Consider the following 19,003-nt stretch of genomic DNA (forward strand, 5'->3'; position numbering starts at 1 on the left):
GGGGGCAGGAGTGGGGGCAGGAGCGGGCTGTGGGGAAGGTCTCCTCGCGCCAGCCCAGGGGCGGGACGCACGGAGGACTGTGGCTCGGCTGACCGGGGGCGGGGGCGGGGGCGACACCCGGCCCACCCCGCAGGCGTCTTCCGGGGCCTCAGGTCCCTCGCTTGGTCCCAGACCCGAGCTCCCCGCTGCCGCCCCTCGCGGCCTCCCCATCACCCTTCAGTTACGCCCCCAGGCCTCGCTGATCCCCCACCCCAACTCCCACCCCAGCGGGAGCGGGTGGCCAGTCCCGTCCGACTTCTTCACCAACATTCCTCCTCCTCGCAAGGACAGCCACGGGCCTGCCCTGGAGGGAACCCTGGAGGGCAGCAGGAGCCGCCTCTGGGCCAAGCTGGTATGCGAGGAGCCCCTTACTGTGGGGTCTCCACCTTGTCTCCCAGGCGCCAACCTGCTGACCCCCCTCACCTGAGTGGGGTGCCGTGTTCCATCCCAGGACAGCAGTGACCTGACCTCTTCTCCCCCCTCCCGCCCCCCCCCCCCACGGGACCCCAGCTTGCCCATCCTCCTCAGGACTGGACCTTCCCATCTCCCACCCCACCAAGATGGGGTGTCCAGATTGGGGGTGGGGTGGGGGTTGGGTCCACAGCGCGTTCCCTGGAACGGAGGGAGCACTTTGCCTTCAGCTGATCAGAGTCCCCCACTTGCTGGACCCTTGTCCCTGGAGACCTGGGATCTGGGATGCTGGGACCACTAACCCATACCGTGCCTTCCTGTCCACCATGTCACCACTTCCCTGCGGGAAGATGCTCACCTCCCCGAGGTGCACCCCACAGGCTGTCTGTGTCCAGGGCCAGACCCTGGTTGGCTGTGGAGCAGGCTGTTTTCCAAAAATGGTGGCAACACTCCATCTGCCGTCCTGGAGGGCCATGGGCACAGTTCCACTGAGCGACGGTTTTCTCCCTTCCCTTGAATCAGGCGGACCTTTGTAATTGCTCCTACCAAAAGAATGTACTGGAGAGGGTGCTTCTGAGGATAGGTCATAAGAGGCAGTACGGTTCCTCCTGATTCTCTCGTCAGGACGCTTGTCCAGGGAGCCCAGACACGGTTTTGGCAGGAAGCCTAGGGCACACAGAGAGCCTCCCTGTGGATCTTCTGGCCCATAGCCCCAGCTAGGCCCAGCGGAGGCAGCACCAAACAGACGAGTGACTGGTCAGAAGGTTCCAACTCAGGACCCAGACACAGTGAGGTGAAGACAGGCTGACCCACTGGCACCCATACAGACTGTGAGAACAGCCAGGACTGCTGCCTTGAGCTACTGAGTTCAGGAGCAATTCTGCAGACATGGCTGACGGGTCTGGGAGTCTCCTGGGCCCTGCCGACATGGACGCCAAAAGCCCTGCCGACAAGGTCCTTGGCTCTCGATCTTGGTCGCTCTCTTCCAATCCCTCCCCCACACTCAGGCTGGAGGGCAGACGGCGGCGCAGCTGCCCACACGTGTGCTGGCCCGCTTACAGACCCAGCACCAAACCTCATGGTTCACCCTGCAGATGGGACCCTGTTCAGCTCCAACGGGCCCTGGCCTCAGCTCATGGGGCTGCCTGGCACACCGGCCCAGCAGGAGACAGTCCGACCCAGAGCCAAGGCCAGGCTCCCTCCCTGTGGAGCCTACCTTCTTCCACTTCATTCCCAAAGGGACTCAGGGTTGTGTGGTCAGTGCTTTGTCACAGCCTCCAGCCCTTTGGAGACAGGAAATGCTGGGAGGCCAGGCCACTCCTGGGAAGGCTTTGTACACAAAAAACAACAAAACTACAGCAAAAACCTGAAGAAGAAGGTAAAGATGTCTCTGTGTTTTACTGCCGGGCCCTGGGAGTCCGACTGGCCAAGGGAGTCCATTGGAAAGCAGCCTGGCATCCAGCAGGGCCAGGAACGCAGGGCCTTGGGCTGGCCCCGCTGGGCAGAGTAGAGTCAGGAGCTGGCCAGGGGATGGGGAGGGGGAAGGGCAACCAGCCTTCAAGGGGGCCACCCAAGTGGCACAGGTGAGAAGCTAAGTTTCCCCCTTTAAAAACGAATCAAGGGGCGCCTGGGTGGCTCAGTGGGTTAAGGCCTCTGCCTTCGGCTCGGGTGATGATCCCAGGGTCCTGGGATCGAGCCCCACATCGGGCTCTCTGCTCCGCGGGGAGCCTGCTTCCTCCTCTCTCTCACTCTCTGCCTGCCTCTCTGCCTACTTGTGATCTCTGTCTGTCAAATAAATAAATAAAATCTTTAAAAAAAAAAAAAAACCGAATCAAAATCCCAAACAACATGGGGCCAGAGGTCCGTAAACTCAGAGTGGGTGGGAGCCTCGCTGTGGGGTTTGTGGGCCCGGGGCTTGTCCTGCGTAGGGCAGTCAGCAACCCAACCCGGAGCCCCCATGCCAGGTCCAGGCTGAGGGGGTGGGCTCCTGTCCCTGCCCAGCTCTGGAGTCAGACCTCTGAGGCACACAGACTGTCGTGTACGGATTCAGGGTTTAACCACTTCCTGGCTTCTGGCTGAGCACGGCTAAGTCAAGCATATGAAGGCAAGTGTCACATGGGCCCATCAAAACTCCACAGAGCTCTGGGGCTCTGTCGCGCAATCAAGCGATAGAGGCCACTTCCTGAGGCATGTGAAAACTGAAGGCCACCTTTCAGGTCCTCCTTTGGCACTGGAATCTAGAATATGCTGTATGTCACCCAGCACAAACCCCTGAGTATGCATTCAGTGCTTTTTTATTTTTTTTTTTATTTTTATTTTTTTTAAAGATTTTATTTATTTATTTGATAGAGAGAAATCACAAGTAGATGGAGAGGCAGACAGAGAGAGAGAGGGGAAGCAGGCTCCCCGCTGAGCAGAGAGCCCGATGCGGGACTCGACCCCAGGACCCTGAGATCATGACCTGAGCCGAAGGCAGCGGCCCAACCCACTGAGCCACCCAGGTGCCCCTTCAGTGCTTTTTTAAAAAAAATATTTGTTATTTGAGACAGAGAGACAGCAAGCATGAGTGGCGGGAGAGGGAGCAGGCTCCCTGCTGAGCAGGGGCTCGATCGCACAACCCTGAGATCATGACCTCAGCCAAAGAAAGGCAGACGCTTACCCCACTGAGCCCCCAGGCGCCCCGCATTCAGCTTTAGTCAATGAGTATTTCCACACCTGCCACCAGGAAGAACGCTCAGCCTTCTAACAAACCTACCCACAGGGAGAGCCCAAACCAGGCCACCCAAACCCCCTTGTACCTACTTCTGTAGTAAGTGTCCCACAGTTCAAGACCTTGAGGGTTATGTGCAAAGAATGACACGAGAGTAGTTGAAGGTGTTCAGAGAGCCAGAGCTTTGGAGATGATTTCAGTTCTTTCTCAAGTGCAGGTGCGTTCAGCTCAGTTCCTGGGGGCTGGGGAGGGTAACACAGTCGGGGCCCCACCCCAGCCCTGTGATCTCGGGTGCGTTCCAGTCACTAGACTACTTGGTGACCTTCCTGCAGGACAGAGTGGGCGGGATCACTAACAGGAGGCCCCAGGGCACCACTGGGCTCAGGGACAGCGGGCTCTCCGGGGAGGAGGGTTCTGAGGCACAGCCCCCGCAGCAGCCAGGTCCGGGTCTTACTGTGGAGCCCTTGCTTAGACAGAGCCCTGGGTTCTCCCTGAGAGCTGGGGTCATCGCCACAGAGCAGGACCGATGGGGTGAGGGACGGGGGTTCCATGGCAGTCAGCCTCGCCCTTCACTCGCGCCCATCAGTTAGCCCGCACCTGCCCTGTCTGCACCAGCGCCAAGAGCCAGCTGGGACCCCTGGTGCCCAGCGGCTGCCGGCAGAGATGCACATGGCCTGACCTCCCCTTAGAGGGTCTGAGGATGCTCTGAGGATGGGGCCCCACTCTGGGACAGCGACAGCCCCTGCACCCATGAAGCCCTCCCAAGCAGGAGGATGGTCTCTGACCCGTGCTCCAGACTTTTGTTCCATGGCCTGGAGAGACGGACGGTCCAGAGCACGGTGCTGTGCTCAGCCACAAATTGAGCGGCAGATGTTTGGTGAGACGGACAGGGCTTCCTGGAACTGGGCACCCCCTGCCCCGGTCACCCCATGCCCTGGGAGGTGGGGTCAGGGGATGCAGCTGGCCCACCAGAGTCTGAAGCCAGTGGAGTTAATTCTGTCCCCACAGCAAACAGCACTCAGCGTGACAGCCGAGAGCACAGCTCTGCTGGGTACCAGGAACCGCGGATACCTCGGAGACCACGAGTTTCAGGGGCTCCCATAGCTCTGATCCAGCTCTGGGCACGTGATTTAAGCAAACACCTGAGGTTTGGATGCAAGCCGTCCCCCATCACCCATGGAGACTCGGCCAGCCGGGCACCAAGAAGCACCAGGGGAGGGGCCCTGCTGACGGCCACGGATGGGGCCGAGCGAGCAGGTGCCCACTGCGGGTGGCCCTGTTGCGCAGCAGGCTCGCTGCTCCAAATCTTACAGACGTGTCTGCACCTCGGTGCAAGGATTCACGCGCAGAACGGCCACTGCTGGGTCATCCGCAACAGTGCTGGTAACAAGAAACTGGACGCAGCCTAAATGTCCAACACCACGGGAATAAATAAATAATTAGGGATGTTCCTGTGCCCTAATGTACTTGTGGGCCCTCGATGGAATGCTCACAGGGGTAATGCTGAGCAACGGAAAGGAAGCTGGATGGGCTGACCGGTAGCACTGAATTCCCGGATACAGAGGGCACGCCGGGCTTGCGGGGGGCCGAGGGTTAGCATGTGGTAGGGACAGTGTCTCTGGGGACGAAGCAGCGCAGAGGCAGATGGTGGGGATGGCCGTGGTGCCGCTGAGCTGGGCATTTAAAGACCACTTAGACAGTAAGCTTTATGTTTCAGACGTCACCACGATGACGGGATGATGGGCAAACGGGACGGTGCACTTGTGGGCCTGGAGCGGAAGGTAACGGGTCACCACACTGTGCAGAGGTGTGGACACACCAGCCCTTTCTGTAAGAAAGCAGCTATCCCGTGTGTGTCTGTATGTGTGTGCACAGAAGCATCTAGAAAGCTACACACCTGTTAACGACGGTTAACCTGGGAGTGTGCCAGGGGACTGATTGACGGACGTGTCTGCTTGTGGTCTAGCACGACAAAACAGAAGTCTGAAGAGTGACGTGGCGTTGGCCTCCAGAGAAGAGAGGCCCAGCGTCTGCCCTCTGAGCGGTCCCGTTCACCGGCTGTGAGTCTGCAGTGACCACACGGGGGACGCGCTTCCAGCCCAACGCCGCTCACTGAACAGAGTGAGTGTCTGGCACTGAACTATCTCTCAGTTCCTGAAATCAAGTAAAAACTTGAGCACACCACCAAAGGCTCATGAGCAGAACTGATAGAAAGATTTTTATTGATTTGAGCGAGTGGGCAAGCGAGCACACACACCCAAGTCGGGGGGGGGGGCAGAGGGAGCGAGAACCTAAAGCAGGCTCCCTGCTGAGCAAGGCCCTCCGTGGGGCTCGATCCCACAACCCTGAGACATGACCTGAGCTGAGTGTCAGTCACTTAACCCACTGTACCACCCAGGCGCCCCCGTAACTTCTGATTAAGAAGAACAGACTCAGTCAGAGCGTGAACACGCCCCCGCCTGGGTTCTCACGGCCGCTGGGTGAAGACGGCCCGCCACCCTGGGGAGCAAGAGCTGAAGAGAAACTGGTGTCACCTGTGAGGCCCTTTACACGAGAAGGATTTATCTGCTCTAAGACGGTCAGACTGCAACTTGTCTTTAGGTAGAGGGCTCAAGGCAGAGGCAGTGGTGCTCACTGGTCTTTGAAGTTGGCTTTTCTCTTTTCCACAAACGCGGTCATCCCTTCCTTCCGGTCTTCCTGGTGGGAAATGGGAAATAGGAGATGGACGGTCACGTTTTCCTAGAGAGTCAAGGCGCCGGGCTCTGGCCGTCTGTGGGGTTTGATCAGTCTGGCCGGGTCCTCAGAACCTTGGACTTCCAGAGTGGAGAAGCACAGGCGGGAGGTACCGCATCAGGACTGCCTGGGAACCTGAGAACCGCCTGGGTTCCCTGACCTTGCCCTGGAAACGGCATCTAGAAGTGCCATTTGTCTATGCCCCTCCCAGTCCCTCGGTGTGAGCTTCCAGGAACCACCACACTGTGTGTCCGATAAACTCTCATTCCGCAGAGAGCTTCAGCCGCACCTGGTGGGGCCACTCACGCGTTCGCCACCTGCGTGTGCACACGCACACACCACTTCAACAGCCGCAGTCACTTCTACTCTCTTCCACAAAACAATTAAACGTGACTTTCTGATACGGAGAGGTGGGTTTTAATGACTCACAAGGACTCTCTTTCAGTGACTAGCAAATCCTAGAAAACCCTGACATGAAGCTTCAGAGATGGCGTCAGGATACACCTGAACTCCAGGTAAGCGGCGTGACACAGGACACCAACACCACGGGCGCAGATGCCCTGCACGGGACACAAGCACTCTGCCTAAGTGTGCGAGTCGTCAGACCCCACACAGCAGGAAGTCACCTCAAATACGCGTGAGCTTCTGCACACTGTACTCACGGACAGGACACATCTGATCTGGCTATAGGGAAAGCAAACAGTTTGACCAAAGAGAAATGGCATTTAATGAAAAAACCTGCAAGGAAATTTCCAGGGATTTCTATGGCTAGCCCACGTGTTACCTCCACCGAATGTTTACTCACGGTAGCGAAAGTTGAATAGAAGAGCTTCTTCTCCAGCTTGTTTCCTTCTGTTAATGTCATTTCAAAAGCTGAAAAAGAGAAGCTTGAAGTCAGGAACTCAGGTGTTAGATGTGGGTACAGGCAACTTTTTTTATGATGACAGGAAACACTTCCCGCTGACCCACGTGAACCTTCACTTCGCCGGGATCTGGATGGGAGCCTGGGAAGCACCCCCTTCTCAAAGGCCCTGTCCTGGCTGCGACTCCCATGGCCCCAAGAGGAGCAGCACGAGGAACTGAGTAAAGGGTGCGGAGGCTAACTCTGTCCAGTAATCACAACTGGACCTGAGAGCCTGCACAATTACATGGATTTCATTTTTTAAAGATTTTATTTTGAGAGAGAAAGACAACACATGTATGCACGAGACGGGGGAGGGCAGAGGGAGAGTTACAAGCCGACACTCTGCTGAGTGCAGAGCTGGACCTGGGCTCGATCCCACGACCCCGAGATCATCACCTGAGCCAAAACCAAGAGTCGGGTGTTCAACGGACAGAGATACCCAAGCACCCCAGAACTAAGTACGTTTTAAAAGACATGAAAATTGGGGCGCCTGCGTGGCTCAGTGGGTTAAGCGGCTGCCTTCGGCTCGGGTCATGATCTCGGGGTCCTGGGATCGAGTCCCGCATCGGGCTCTCTGCTCAGCAGGAGCCTGCTTCCTCCTCTCTCTCTCTCTGCCTGCCTCTCTGCCTACTCGTGGTCTCTCTCTGTCAAATAAATAAATAATCTTAAAAAATAAAAATAAATAAAAGACATGAAAATTAAGGATGAGAACCCGGAACAGGAACAGTGTGCCGGAACAGAGTCCGGGGCAGTAAGACCACCACTGCTGTGGGTCGGCCTTCCAGCGAAGGCGCAGGGTCTTTCTTGGTTGAGCACCTGGGGTGAGCGGTGAGGCCTCTGACTGTGGCCTTGCTGGCCGTCTCCACGCATGGCAGTGTCCACCGTGTAAGCAAATGCTACCTGCTCATCCCTGTGGATGCGTCAGGAACAACAGCTCAGCCAACGAAAGGCTGGCGGCCACCGGGAGGGGCCTGCCTCCCTGCAGAAGAGCACCCACACCCGAGTGACTCAGCGGCCGGCCCGGGCTCGCGGCCTTCTCAACAAGCGGCCCTGGGGAGCGCTCCCCCAATGCTGAGCACAACCTGCTATGCTAAGATTCAAGAAGCTCTCGGCAAGGCTCAGAGAGGCGGTGGCTCTGTGAGTCCAGAGCAACGGGAGCAGCGTGGCTGGTGTCCCGTGGGCGCGTGTGGCCACCCGGCTGTGGGCAGAGCGGCTGAGGAGAGAACAACTTCCACCAGGACCCGGCAGGTGAGCCGGGCTTCTCGGCAGCCAGAATTGCCTTTACTTGAGGGATCGTCCTGTCCTTCCCGGCCATCGCCCTGCACCCCAGTGCCTGTCACTCTCTGTCCCTCAGGCTAGCTCCTCTCTTGGGTCCTAATACCAAGGACAATTCAGAACATTTCAGGAAGTCTGTGAGCAAGCACCCGAAGACCGGAACTCTACAAAAAGCCGGGATCCCGACGTTAACAATATTCCCGATTTCCGGCCAGGGTGGCATCGGAAGACCGGCTGAGCAGCACGGCTCCTGACCGGCCCCTGCCGGCGGCCTGCACAACACCTCCTCCTGGCGGAACCCCTACCTGCGTTCACGGATTCTTTGGCCATTGCCAGTACGATTTTAGAATTGCTGGCGATTTTCTCAGCACACTGGATGGCCTCCTCGACCAGTCTCTCCACAGGAAATATTTTGCTTACGAGACCTAAAACACGAACAGGTAAACAGGAGTGCAAATGGTCCTGACTGTGCTTCTCCCAGTCACGGTGCTGCTCCTGGGGCTGGGGGCTTCTGGGGGCCAACAAGGGGCTGTGGGGACCCAGGCTCCACACCGTCCCTGAGGTGTGGCCATGTCGACGCACTCACAGACACCCCAACAGGGAGGGAAAGCAGGTCCCCTGGGGCGGGGACAGGGTGTGCCTGCAAAGGTCTCGGAGATCCCTTACTGCTGACGTCCGGCTAGGGAAACAGGAATGTTTTGACTCCTGAAGTTGATGTATATTTTAGTTACTCTCTTGTGGGTGGCATTCCAAAGAAAAACAAAGGCACGTGTGCCCTGGCTTCTCAGGACATCCGAGATGACGGTGCTTGTCACCCACGGGCACACCTGGACGCAGCCCCCACCACCCTCTCTACCCAGCTCCCCACGCAGCTGGCTCCGTGGGGTGGCCCTGGCCCACACCTGCTTGCTTGGCTTCCTGGGCCGAGATCCGATCACCAGTGAGAACCATCTCCATGGCCAATGACTTTCCAACAGCGCGGGTCAGTCTCTGGGTGCCCCCTGCACCTGCAGGGGCAGAGAGCTATTGGTCATAGTTGGCTCATGGCTAGTACAAGCCCAGATGGCACGGACACACGTCCAGCAAATTCTGAGGGATGAAGATGGGCTCCTTGGGTGGGGCAGGTGGGCAGAAAGGAGGCCACCCAAGAAACTTCAGGTGAGCCTCCTTTTCATACTTGGGCCCCATGCCTGGCACACTGGGTCCGTGTAGCTCAGGCCCTGGCCCAGTCCAACCTGGAGGGCAGCTGAGGTGGCCTCTGATCATGGCCTGCTCCCCCCAGAGTTTGAAGCAAGAGCAAGGGCTCTACCTCCCAAGCTGCTCTGACTGTGGTCTTCTGGCCCAGTGCTGGTTTCCACGTGCCCCGCTCCCCCTCCTGCTCACCCGACCTGCTGCACCTGGAGCAGGAGAGGTCTGCCCCATCACTGGCTACACTGACGCGGAGGCCCCATCGTCCACCTGCCCTACAGGGACACCCGGGCCCTGTTGTCTGTCCCACCTGAGGCCCCATCTTCTGTCTGCCCCACAGAGAACCCCGGGCTGCCCGGGTGAGCCAAAGGGACCACCTGATGGAGAAACCTACAATCCAAGACTCAGGCGCTGCCTCAGTGAAGCAGAGACCTTGGGCCCTGGGGCAGGGACAGCCCAGTGGCCAGCACAGCATCATGCAAGGCTGTGCTCATCCTTGGCCAACTCAGACACCCTCTGCGGATCTGACAGCTGCTCAGCAGATGCTCTGGGCTCCAGGCTCCACCTGCAGGGCAGAGACCCTGTGGGGCCATAAGCCCAGAGCTCTCATCAGGTAGCCCCCAGGGTACAGAGGAGTCACTGTCTGACCATGGCTCCCGTCACCCTACTTGTGGGGGATCAGATTTCCTGCTCTGCTGAACCGTGGGTCACAAGCAGGCGTCACTGCAGTGACAATGTGGGATGTGGCCAGCCTTCCCTAATAGTGTCTGACACTCACTCAATCTGGCAGTCATCAGTGGAGCCTGCTTGGACCTAAGGCCCCCTGGGCCACTCTCTGAGCTCTGCTGTGTCCCCCGGGCTTAGTGTGCTGGTCGGCAGGAGGAGCAATGGGCACAGACAGGCGGCCACCACCAGCGCGCGCAGACTACAGCCCAGGTCCCTCGTCACCGGCAAGCTGCATGCTTTGGTCTGTGACTAGAAAAGGCCACGAGCTCCTGAGACGTGGGCAGATTTTCTGGAGAATGGCGAGGAGCGTTCATGCCGGAGACGCTATCACTCTACCTGGGATGGTTCCCAGCAGGATTTCCGGCTGTGCAAACTGGGCCTTTTCTCCAGCATAAATGATGTCACACATCATAGCAAGTTCGCAGCCTCCACCAAGCTGCAAAACACAGGGGCCACCAGGCACCCGGTCAGAGTCACTCCATTTGCTTATATGAATTTCCCATCAAAACGAACACAGCCCAGGGCACAGCAAAGACTACCAGATACACAAAGTCACTTAAGTGTTTCCACAAGTTACTTAAAACTGGCTGAGCTGGTGATCCCCTCTGTGAAGGGCCTTGCAGCAAACTCTCTCCGCTTTGGGGCCCCCAGTCTCTGCTCTGCTGTGGGGGCTCGACGGTAGCCACAGAGAGCTCGCAAACCAGCACGCTCGACTGGGGCCCAATGAACCTGACTGGCTGGCCTTGCCTTACCCACAGGGAGCTTTACCAGCTGGTCACGAGCTGAGATGCCCTCACTGCTTCACCATGATCGGGTGTCCTCGTGCCCAGAGACCCAGACACCACACAGAGGACAGTGCGCTCTCAAGCGTGGCAGGTGCAGAGCAGGCTGGAGCCACTGAAACCACACGGAGAAGGCAACGTGTGGCCTACAGCCCAGCAGAAGGGGGAGATTCCTAGGAGTCGCAGGGGCCCAGGGGCCACGGGCAGGGCTGAGAATGCGAAAGCCCACAGCAAACACCCGCTAAGGAAAGCTGGTGTTACAGTGCCTCTGCTCTGCACGTCCTGGATCTGTGACGTCCCTCAGCAGGAACGGCGGAACTGTAACTTCGCTCTGGCCTTTTCAAAATCAAGGTAGCTTATCCCACGCCTCCCGGTGCACTGAGAGGAGACGTGGTCTGACACTCACAGCGTAGCCATTGACAGCAGCTATGATGGGCTTCTTGACTTGTGCAAGCCGGTCCCAGTGGCTCAAGAACTTCCTGGAGTAACAGTCCTGGAACGTCTGGTTCTGCATCTCTTTGATATCAGCTCCGGCTGGGGGTGGAAACAAGTCCCAGTTACCAGAGAGCAGGGACCCGAGGACTGCTGCACCCCCAAACCCTCAGGGAGCTACGAGTGTGCAGCACATGTAGGCACTGGGGGCTGCTGCGAATGGCCGACGACGCAGGCCCTGCGCAGTGCTGGCCACCTGGACAGAGCTGGGCAGCAGAGACTGCGGCGACATGCCATGCTATGTGTTGACGAAGAGGACACAGAGGGACTGTGGGACAGGAAACTGATGCAAGCTAGACTCGGAAGGCAGGGCTAATTCATCAGTCACTTAAGCCCCGACACATACAAAACCTGATTGCCAAGGACATTAAACAGGCAGAGCAGCTCTGTGTCTGTTTCCACGATGTTTAAGTCAACCCTGAGTTGCCCTGATTTTTCTGATGCCACCACGCAGGGGTAAGTCTGTTCCCAATGCCACATGCCACAGTCAGCCCCTGGCGCACCTGCAAACGCCTTCTCCCCACCCGTGACGACGATGGCCCCCACGGCTGGGTCCTCCTCGAAGGCCTCCAGGGCCTGGTTGAGCTCGGTGATCAGGCCGTTGCAGAGGGCATTCAGGGCTTTGGGGCGGTTCAGCTGGATGAAGCCCACGCTGCTGTTCTTCCCCTTCTTTTCTGCGATGATGTACTGAAAGCCAGCACCTAGGGGATTCGAGCAGGCCTCCGACGGTCAGTGGACAGGGTGACCCCAACACGTCCCCCGCCCAGTCCTTGGGCAGCAGCCCACAGCTCTCAGCCTCGCGGTGGCCTCTGCACCGCTCTCTACCTTCATAGGAGTCTGAACACCTCCCAGCACCCACTCTGCAGATACCCTGGGATTCCGCAGAAGCGAGGACTGGGAAGCGGGCTCCCTCCACAGACTGCAGCTGGGTGAGGCAACGAGCTGTGTGTGCACGGAGCAGAGCGGGAGGCACACACTGGGGAGAGGTGCCTCACAGGCCAGAGGGGCAGGCTGCTGACTTGGGGCCAGCATGGCCTGGAGAGGAAGAAGGACAACCTCGGAAGCCACAGGTCTGTGTGCCTGTGGGCACTCACACTAGGGTCTGGTGGGGAGGGATGCAAGTGAGAGGCTTGGCAGCAGCCTGATGCAACCCAGGACAGGATTGATGACCGCAGGTCAGGACCCGCAGACACCCGTCCGCAAAGAGAGCTCCGGGGAAAATCAACAGGTTCTGGTAGCCGGGCAGGTACAGGGACACCCGGGAGGGGGAAGGATGCAGGCACGCCCCCCCAGACACAGGGCCAAGAGCGCCTCAGGAACACTGCGGCCCTAACTGGAGGGCTGAGCGAGGGGAGGACAGGCCGGGCCAGTTGGGGGAGACAAGAGTCGGAAAACCAGTGGCCGTGGGCAGGCCTGCGTCCCAGGCGCTGCGGGACACAACTTTGCCAACTGGAGGCCCCAGCTGCACATTCTCTCCAAGTCCTGCAAACCCCGCGGAATTTCACCAACAACCAAACTGAAGAGGCTAGAGGTCTTAGCACGTGATCCCGAGTCCCCCAACGGGGGGGGGGGGGACCTGTAACCGCAGAGGTCAGCACGCTGAGGCAGCAGGTGCTGGAAGGGGGGCCCAGCCTAACAGCAGAGCCGCGGGGGCCGGGCCCTGGGTGCATAGGGAGGAGGGGGAGGGCCGATGGGGTCAGGCCGGTGGAGGGGGTGAGGTCCAGGGCGAGGCACGGGGGTGCCGGGGGAGGCCGGCGTCAGGCCCTGAAGTGAGGTCCGGAGGTCCCGGGTGCGGCCGCGGTACCGGACCCGCACGCGCTCTCAGTCGCGTTACTCACCCGAGGAGAAGGGGCGCAAGGCCGCGGAGCCGGGGAGGGGGCGCAGCGGGCCGCGGACGCGGGGCAGCAGGGCGCGGAGGGCAGCCATGGCGCTCTGGGGACGGCTCGCCCCGCTCCGCCCGCCGCTCGCCCCGCTCCGCCCGCCGCTCGCCCCGCCCCGCGGAGCCGCCCCCGGCTGCGCCAGTCAGGGCCCGGCCCGACTCCGAGCCGGCCTCGCGAGACCAGCGGGCGGCGGAAGGGGCGTGGCAAGAGGTGGGCGGGGTCGGGGTGCGGGAGCGGAGTTCGGAGGGTTGGCCTGGTGGGGTGCCGCAGCCCCGTGCTGGCCGTGGGTGACCCCGAGCCGTGGGGCAGCAGCCCGGAGGACCCCGGAGGGCACGCCCGGCGGCCTCTTGCGGCCCGCAGAGACCCCCGGGCGAGCCGGCGCCGCCTCTTGACCTTTGGCCCTCGGCCCTTGCCCCCACTTCCGGGACGAAGGCGGGGGAGGCGGGGGAGTCGCTGGCGGAACCCGGGCTCGGTACGCCTCACGCCCCCGGGGACGCGCTTCCCGCCCCGCAGCCCGCGGGCGCGGGGCCGGGACCCCCGCGAAGTCTGCGGAAGCCGGGTTTGCGGGGCACGAACGGGCCGCGGCGGAAGGAAGCGCGTGGACGGGAGAAGGCGGGGGCAGCAAGGGGCGCCTGGCGACTCAGTCCGGGGTGCGGCTGCTTTCCGCTCGGGTCCTGGTTCCCGGGTCCTAGGATCGCGTCCCGGATTGTGCCCCAGCCCCGCCTCGGGCTCCCTGCTCCGCGGGGAGCCTGCCTCTCCCCTCCCCCTGCGCTCCCCCGGCGCGGGCGCGCGCCCTCTCTCACTCCCTCCGTGAAATACATAAAAATCTAACCAAAAAAAAGGACCGTGGCCCCAGGACCCTAGGTTTAGCCCCGCGGGGGTACCGACGCCGCCCTTAGCGAGCGGCGCTTCCCGCGGTGCGACCTCGGCCCGCGTCTCCGCGCCGGGGTGCTCGCGGGGCCGCCCTGCTCCGCTCGGTGCGCGCCGCCGAGGGTTGTTCAGCCGCGTGAAGCCACCAAAACCCGGGAGACGCGTGTACGGGAAGGACGCGCCCAGCCGGTGCTCCCCGCCAGCAGCTTGGTGGCTTCTGAGTTCGACGTCACGCATAGTTCGTTACAGTGTTACCAGTGACTCAGTGACTGTTACAGTGTTACCAGTACGTGCACCTGCGTTACTTCCGCTACGGCGCGTCGGTGCTCAGCCTCCGAGGGCTTCCTCGCCTCGGCTTCCGAGGGCTTCCTCGCCTCGGCGCAGGGGTGGGCCAGTTTTGGTGGCGGATGCAGATTCACCTCTTCTGGTGGGGCCGTGGTTGATTGTCTCCTGCTGAGGGCTCTTCTGTTGGGGTCTGTAACTCACAGTTGGTTCTGTGCTCACCATGGAGCCATATGGCTCCCCCTCTGGCCTCCTGACTCCGTTCTGTGAGGTTTCCCATCATTAATTTTCATATATATGTATCTGTAAGTGGGCCTCAGCAAAATTAAAAACTTTTGTATTTCAAAGGACACCATGAAGAAAGTGAAAGGACAATCCCCAGAATGGGAGAACGTTTTGCAAATCATATATCTGGTAAGGGTATTCTTTCTAGAATATCCGAAGAACATGTTCAAATCAATAATGAAAAGACAAACCATTAAAAATTGGGCAAAGGAGGGGTGCTTGGCTGGCTCAGTTGGAAGGACATGAGACTCTTGTTCTTGGCATCATGAGTTTGAGCCCTATGTTGGGTGCAGAGATGACTATAAAAAAGTAGCGTTTAAAAAAGGATCAGACAGAAATTTCCCCAATAAAGATATGCAAGTGGGGGACGCCTGGGTGGCTCAGTTGGTTAAGCAGCTGCCTTCGGCTCGGGTCATGATCCCAGGGTCCTGGGATCGAATCCCACATTGGGCTCCTTGCTCGGCAGGGAGTCTGCTTCGCCCTCTGCCTCTGCCTGCCTCTTTATCTGCCTGTGCTCGCTCGCTCTCTCTCCCTCTGTCTCTGACAAATAAATAAAATCTTAAAAAAAAAAAAAAGATATGCAAGTGGCCAGTGCCCACACACAGAGGTGCTCGATATCATTATTCACTAGGGAAATGCGGACACACTTCCTACGTACTAGAATCCCTATGACCGGACAGGCAGTGTGTCAGCGAGTGTTGGAATACCCGCACTAGGGCCAACTGCTGGGTGACCACTGGCAGACTATAAAGGGACAGGATAGCAGAAAACATAACACAGGGTAATTTTCAGGGGGATAGAGCCAGTTCACAGGGCAAGGACAGTGACGGTGCAACCTGAAAATGGGGCTGCAGTCTTGAGTCATCGCAGTCACCTGGAGAGGGCAGCGTCTAGCCAGCTGGTCTGCTGAAAGTGGCCATGGCCCGTGTTAGGAGGCTTCTTTCACCCAAGGATGAGCATACAGATATGTCCCTCACGGTCCCACAGTCAAATCCCTGAAGGTGGCATAGGGCTGCCTCGTCAGGGGCAGTGGGCATTTCACTCGAGACTCCGGTAAGCTCCAAACAGCCCACAAAAACCCACGTCTCCAGCCCTGCTTACAGGTGCTGCTTGCCACCAGAAACTAAGGTGCCAGAAGCCGTAACTCCAAAGAAGCCCCACTGACCCAGTTCTGGACCAGTCTGATTCAGTTCAGACACTGCACTAACCTTGCATGTGACCTCAGGATCATGACCATGTCATTGTCATAACAAAGACACAGCCTGGGTGGCTCAGTTGATTAAGCCTCTGCCTTCAGCTCAGGTCATGATCTCAGGGTCCTGGAATGAAGCCCATCGGGCTCAGTGAGTCTGTTTCTCCCTCTGCCTCTGCCTGCTGTGTTGCCCCCTCCCAAATAAATACATAAAATCTTGAAAAAAAAAAACCCAAACACCTATTAGTGCACTGACAAATCCACCTGCACCCATTTAAGGGAAAAAAAGAGGTGGCAGTCTGAATCCAAGACAGCACCTCTTCCTCTTCCCTAAAAAACCCCTAGTCAGCTTGCTTACCAGCCCTTTAATTACCCTAACCCCATATAACCCTGACCATGAGACCAAATCAGGAAGAAGATACCTTCAGAGCTTGAGCTCCTCCTCTCCATTCTCTGGTCATTGAATAAATTACCAGCTTGCTGTGAAATACCGCTTGGTTATTTCACAAACAGTCTTGAGTAGGAAAAGAACAGGCCACTTTGGTAACCGTTGGGCCTCTCAGGTTCCACCACCTGCCCTCACCGTAGGCATACCTGTGAGAAACCCAGACAACAGCAGCCACTTTGCTGAGTTTGGGGCCTCAAAGAATCTTTAATCTGTGGGCTGAAGTGTCCCCAGTGGTAGACCAGACGTCTGGGACACTGGCCGCAGCACAGTGACACTGTTGAGTTGAACCCTGGGGGGAATCAGAAGTCGTGGGGGAACCTCTGAGAAGGAAGCCCCCAGGGGCCAGCAGCTTTGCTTCGGGAGCTGGCAGGGGGTAAATTTTCCCCCAAAGAGAGAGCTGTTCCTCTCAACAAACAGGTGACACTGGGGGCAGGGTGACTGCACCCAAACATATGCGGACTCAGTCAGACTGCCTGAGGTGTCGGGCTGAGTGACAAGGCCAGGGGTCAGGCAGTCAGCTCTGTGAAATGGTCTGAGGCCCAGTGCTGCAGCCCACTTCTGGGTCCCCATGACCTCCGGTTTCTGCCCAGGGCTTTGTGTCCCCACCTGGGGGCTGTGCAGCAGCCAGGTGCAAGCCATCGGACTCAGGATTTACCTCACAGGAGGATCACAGTCTGACGGGTGTTGTCACCTAGGAGCTTTCCCTGTGCGACAGTGACGCAAGCCCTGGGTCGGGGGGCAGTGCACAGCCAGCTGTCAACGACCGTGTTGGGGAGCTGGGATGGGTGCAGAATGACAGCAGGCAGTTCCTGGCAGTCACTCATGCGCGCCTTGACCTGCTTGGTTTCTTATATGACCAGCCACAGAAACCGTTCAGTATCAGGAGAGGGGGCAGCCTTGGTCTGGGCACTCTGCAAGGATTTTCAGACACCACTTTCTGCCGATGGCAACACCTCTCCCAACATCATTCTTCAAAAACCCATGCACCCCTTGCATGTATGTTTCACTGTGAATCACATATTTATGTATATTTCTATGTCCATTTTCTGAATGCCATAAGGGGGATTTGTCTTTATTCCGGGGCAAGTTCTGAGCACCTTGAATTTGTTGAACAGGTTCCCTCATGTTTAAGAAGCTGTTCAATTACCAGTACTGGCCCTAGGCCATTCTGGCAGCAGCTTGGACATCTGTCTTTGCACAGAGGGATTCTGGAAGAAGGCACAGTTGGAGGTGGGTCTCCAGCACCCAGAATGCTGACCCTCCCCACTCCTGTCCATTCTTTGGCTTCAAAAATACTAGCAGCCAGACCTATATGCTGCAGGAAGAACACTGGAAGATCTTACTGGGGAACCTGGCCAGCCCAAAGGAAGGACTTAGAGATACTGATGGGGGGTTCCCCATTTAACAGCTCCCCACCCTGAGCAGTGCAGAGTCAAGCTCAAATTCAATGAGCCCCACTTACAAACCTATTTCCAAACATCCCTTTGGCCTATTCCTCCTCATGAGCAAACAGACACTATTCGCCTGCGTGTAAAGTGTCTTCCTGGAGGATAGAAACAGAAGAAACAATTTGGAACAAACCTCCCAAAGCAGGAGAATGCCACTTCAGAGTTTCTTTTTATATCCTCAGACATCGCTTCCTTGAAGAACAGCACATTTCTCTAAAAACAGACATGTGTGGAAGAAGAACTCTTGGAAATTAAACTCTGTGACAGCAAAAACAAAAGCCTCATGGGGAGAAATCCTGCAGAAAGCAGAGCAACAGGTAAAGATGGAAAACAGGAGCGAATACGCTGAGCATCCAGGGTTCAGTCTGGAACCTCTGATGTCCTAAAGTAGGAATTTCATTTTATTTTTTTAAGATTTTATTCATTTATTTGACACATACACAGTCAGTGAGAGAGGAAGCACAAGCAGGGGGTGTGGGAGAGAGAAGCAGACTCCCCGCTGAGCAGGAAGCCTACTCAGGGCTCGATCCCAGGACCCTGGAATCATGACCTGAGCTGAAGGCAGACACGTAATGACTAAGGCCCTCCAGGTGCCCCTAGAGTAGGAATTTTAGAAAGCGTAACAGCACATGGGGGATAAATCATTGGTGGAAACAACTGATTAGTGAAATAACCCATGAAAGACGTTCCCAGGACTGATGGACAGAGTTTCCAGACTTTGAGTTCCCAACATAGTGAAAGTCCAGGCACATGGAGGCACCACACTGTGAAATTTCAGCAAATGACCCTAAATATTTGAAGGGCAGAACAAGCCTCCACTGTGGTAAAGGATTATAAATTTGAGTGCCTGTGAATCTTTTTTTTTTTTAAGATTTTATTTATTTGAGAGAGAGAGAGAGAGAGAGAGCACGAATGGGGGGATGGAGAGCGGAAGAGGGACAAACAGACGCCCTACTAAACTGAGAGCCCAATGCAGGGCTCAACTCCATGACCCTGAGATCATGACCTGAGCTGAAAGTCAGATGCTTGACCCACTGAGCCACCCAGGTGCCCTTGCCTGTGAGTTTCCTAACCGCATTCCTAGAAGGGATGAGACAATGCCTTCACAGCCTGCAGGAGGAGGTCTCTAACCTAGAGTTCTATGCTTAGGCAAACTACAAATCAAGTGTGAGGGTGAAACCAAGACATTTTCAGGTTCGCAGTATTTTAAAAAAAATGATCTCCCAGACACCTCTTCTCAGTTTCACCCAAACAGGTGAGTGAATTAAGAAACAAGAATAGATGGCCGAGGAGAGCCCGCACAGGGGGACAGGAGGGAATCCTCTGGGACATGGAGAG

The 19,003-nt window shown here is 57.6% G+C and overlaps 1 protein-coding gene across 1 annotated transcript; it reads right to left on the reverse strand.

Moving 5' to 3' along the window:
* Positions 1-5,352: 5,352 nt before the first annotated feature.
* ECHS1 (enoyl-CoA hydratase, short chain 1) lies at positions 5,353-13,257 on the reverse strand. The gene is made up of 8 exons (XM_082719036.1): positions 13,099-13,257; positions 11,764-11,961; positions 11,175-11,302; positions 10,323-10,422; positions 8,975-9,079; positions 8,378-8,497; positions 6,699-6,766; positions 5,353-5,857 (listed from the first exon to the last, which is right to left on the reverse strand). Exons 1-8 carry the CDS (start codon positions 13,184-13,186, stop codon positions 5,792-5,794), a joined length of 873 nt encoding a protein of 290 aa, XP_082575162.1. The 5' UTR covers positions 13,187-13,257; the 3' UTR covers positions 5,353-5,791.
* Between the last annotated feature and the right edge of the window lie 5,746 nt (positions 13,258-19,003).

This window comes from Mustela nivalis (genome assembly GCF_964662115.1).
Source record: "Mustela nivalis genome assembly, chromosome: 2".
NCBI classification, from domain to species: Eukaryota; Metazoa; Chordata; class Mammalia; order Carnivora; family Mustelidae; genus Mustela; species Mustela nivalis.

Excerpts from the sequence above, each read along its gene's own strand:
- ECHS1 (XM_082719036.1), bottom strand. The coding sequence starts at position 13,186 with ATGGCTGCCCTCCGCGCCCTGCTGCCCCGCGTCCGCGGCCCGCTGCGC. Across the intron at positions 11,962-13,098 it reads CTTGCGCCCCTTCTCCTCGG|GTGCTGGCTTTCAGTACATC; the intron begins GTGAGTAACGCG and ends CGAATCCCCTAG. Across the intron at positions 5,858-6,698 it reads TCTATTCAACTTTCGCTACC|GAAGACCGGAAGGAAGGGAT; the intron begins GTGAGTAAACAT and ends ATTTCCCACCAG.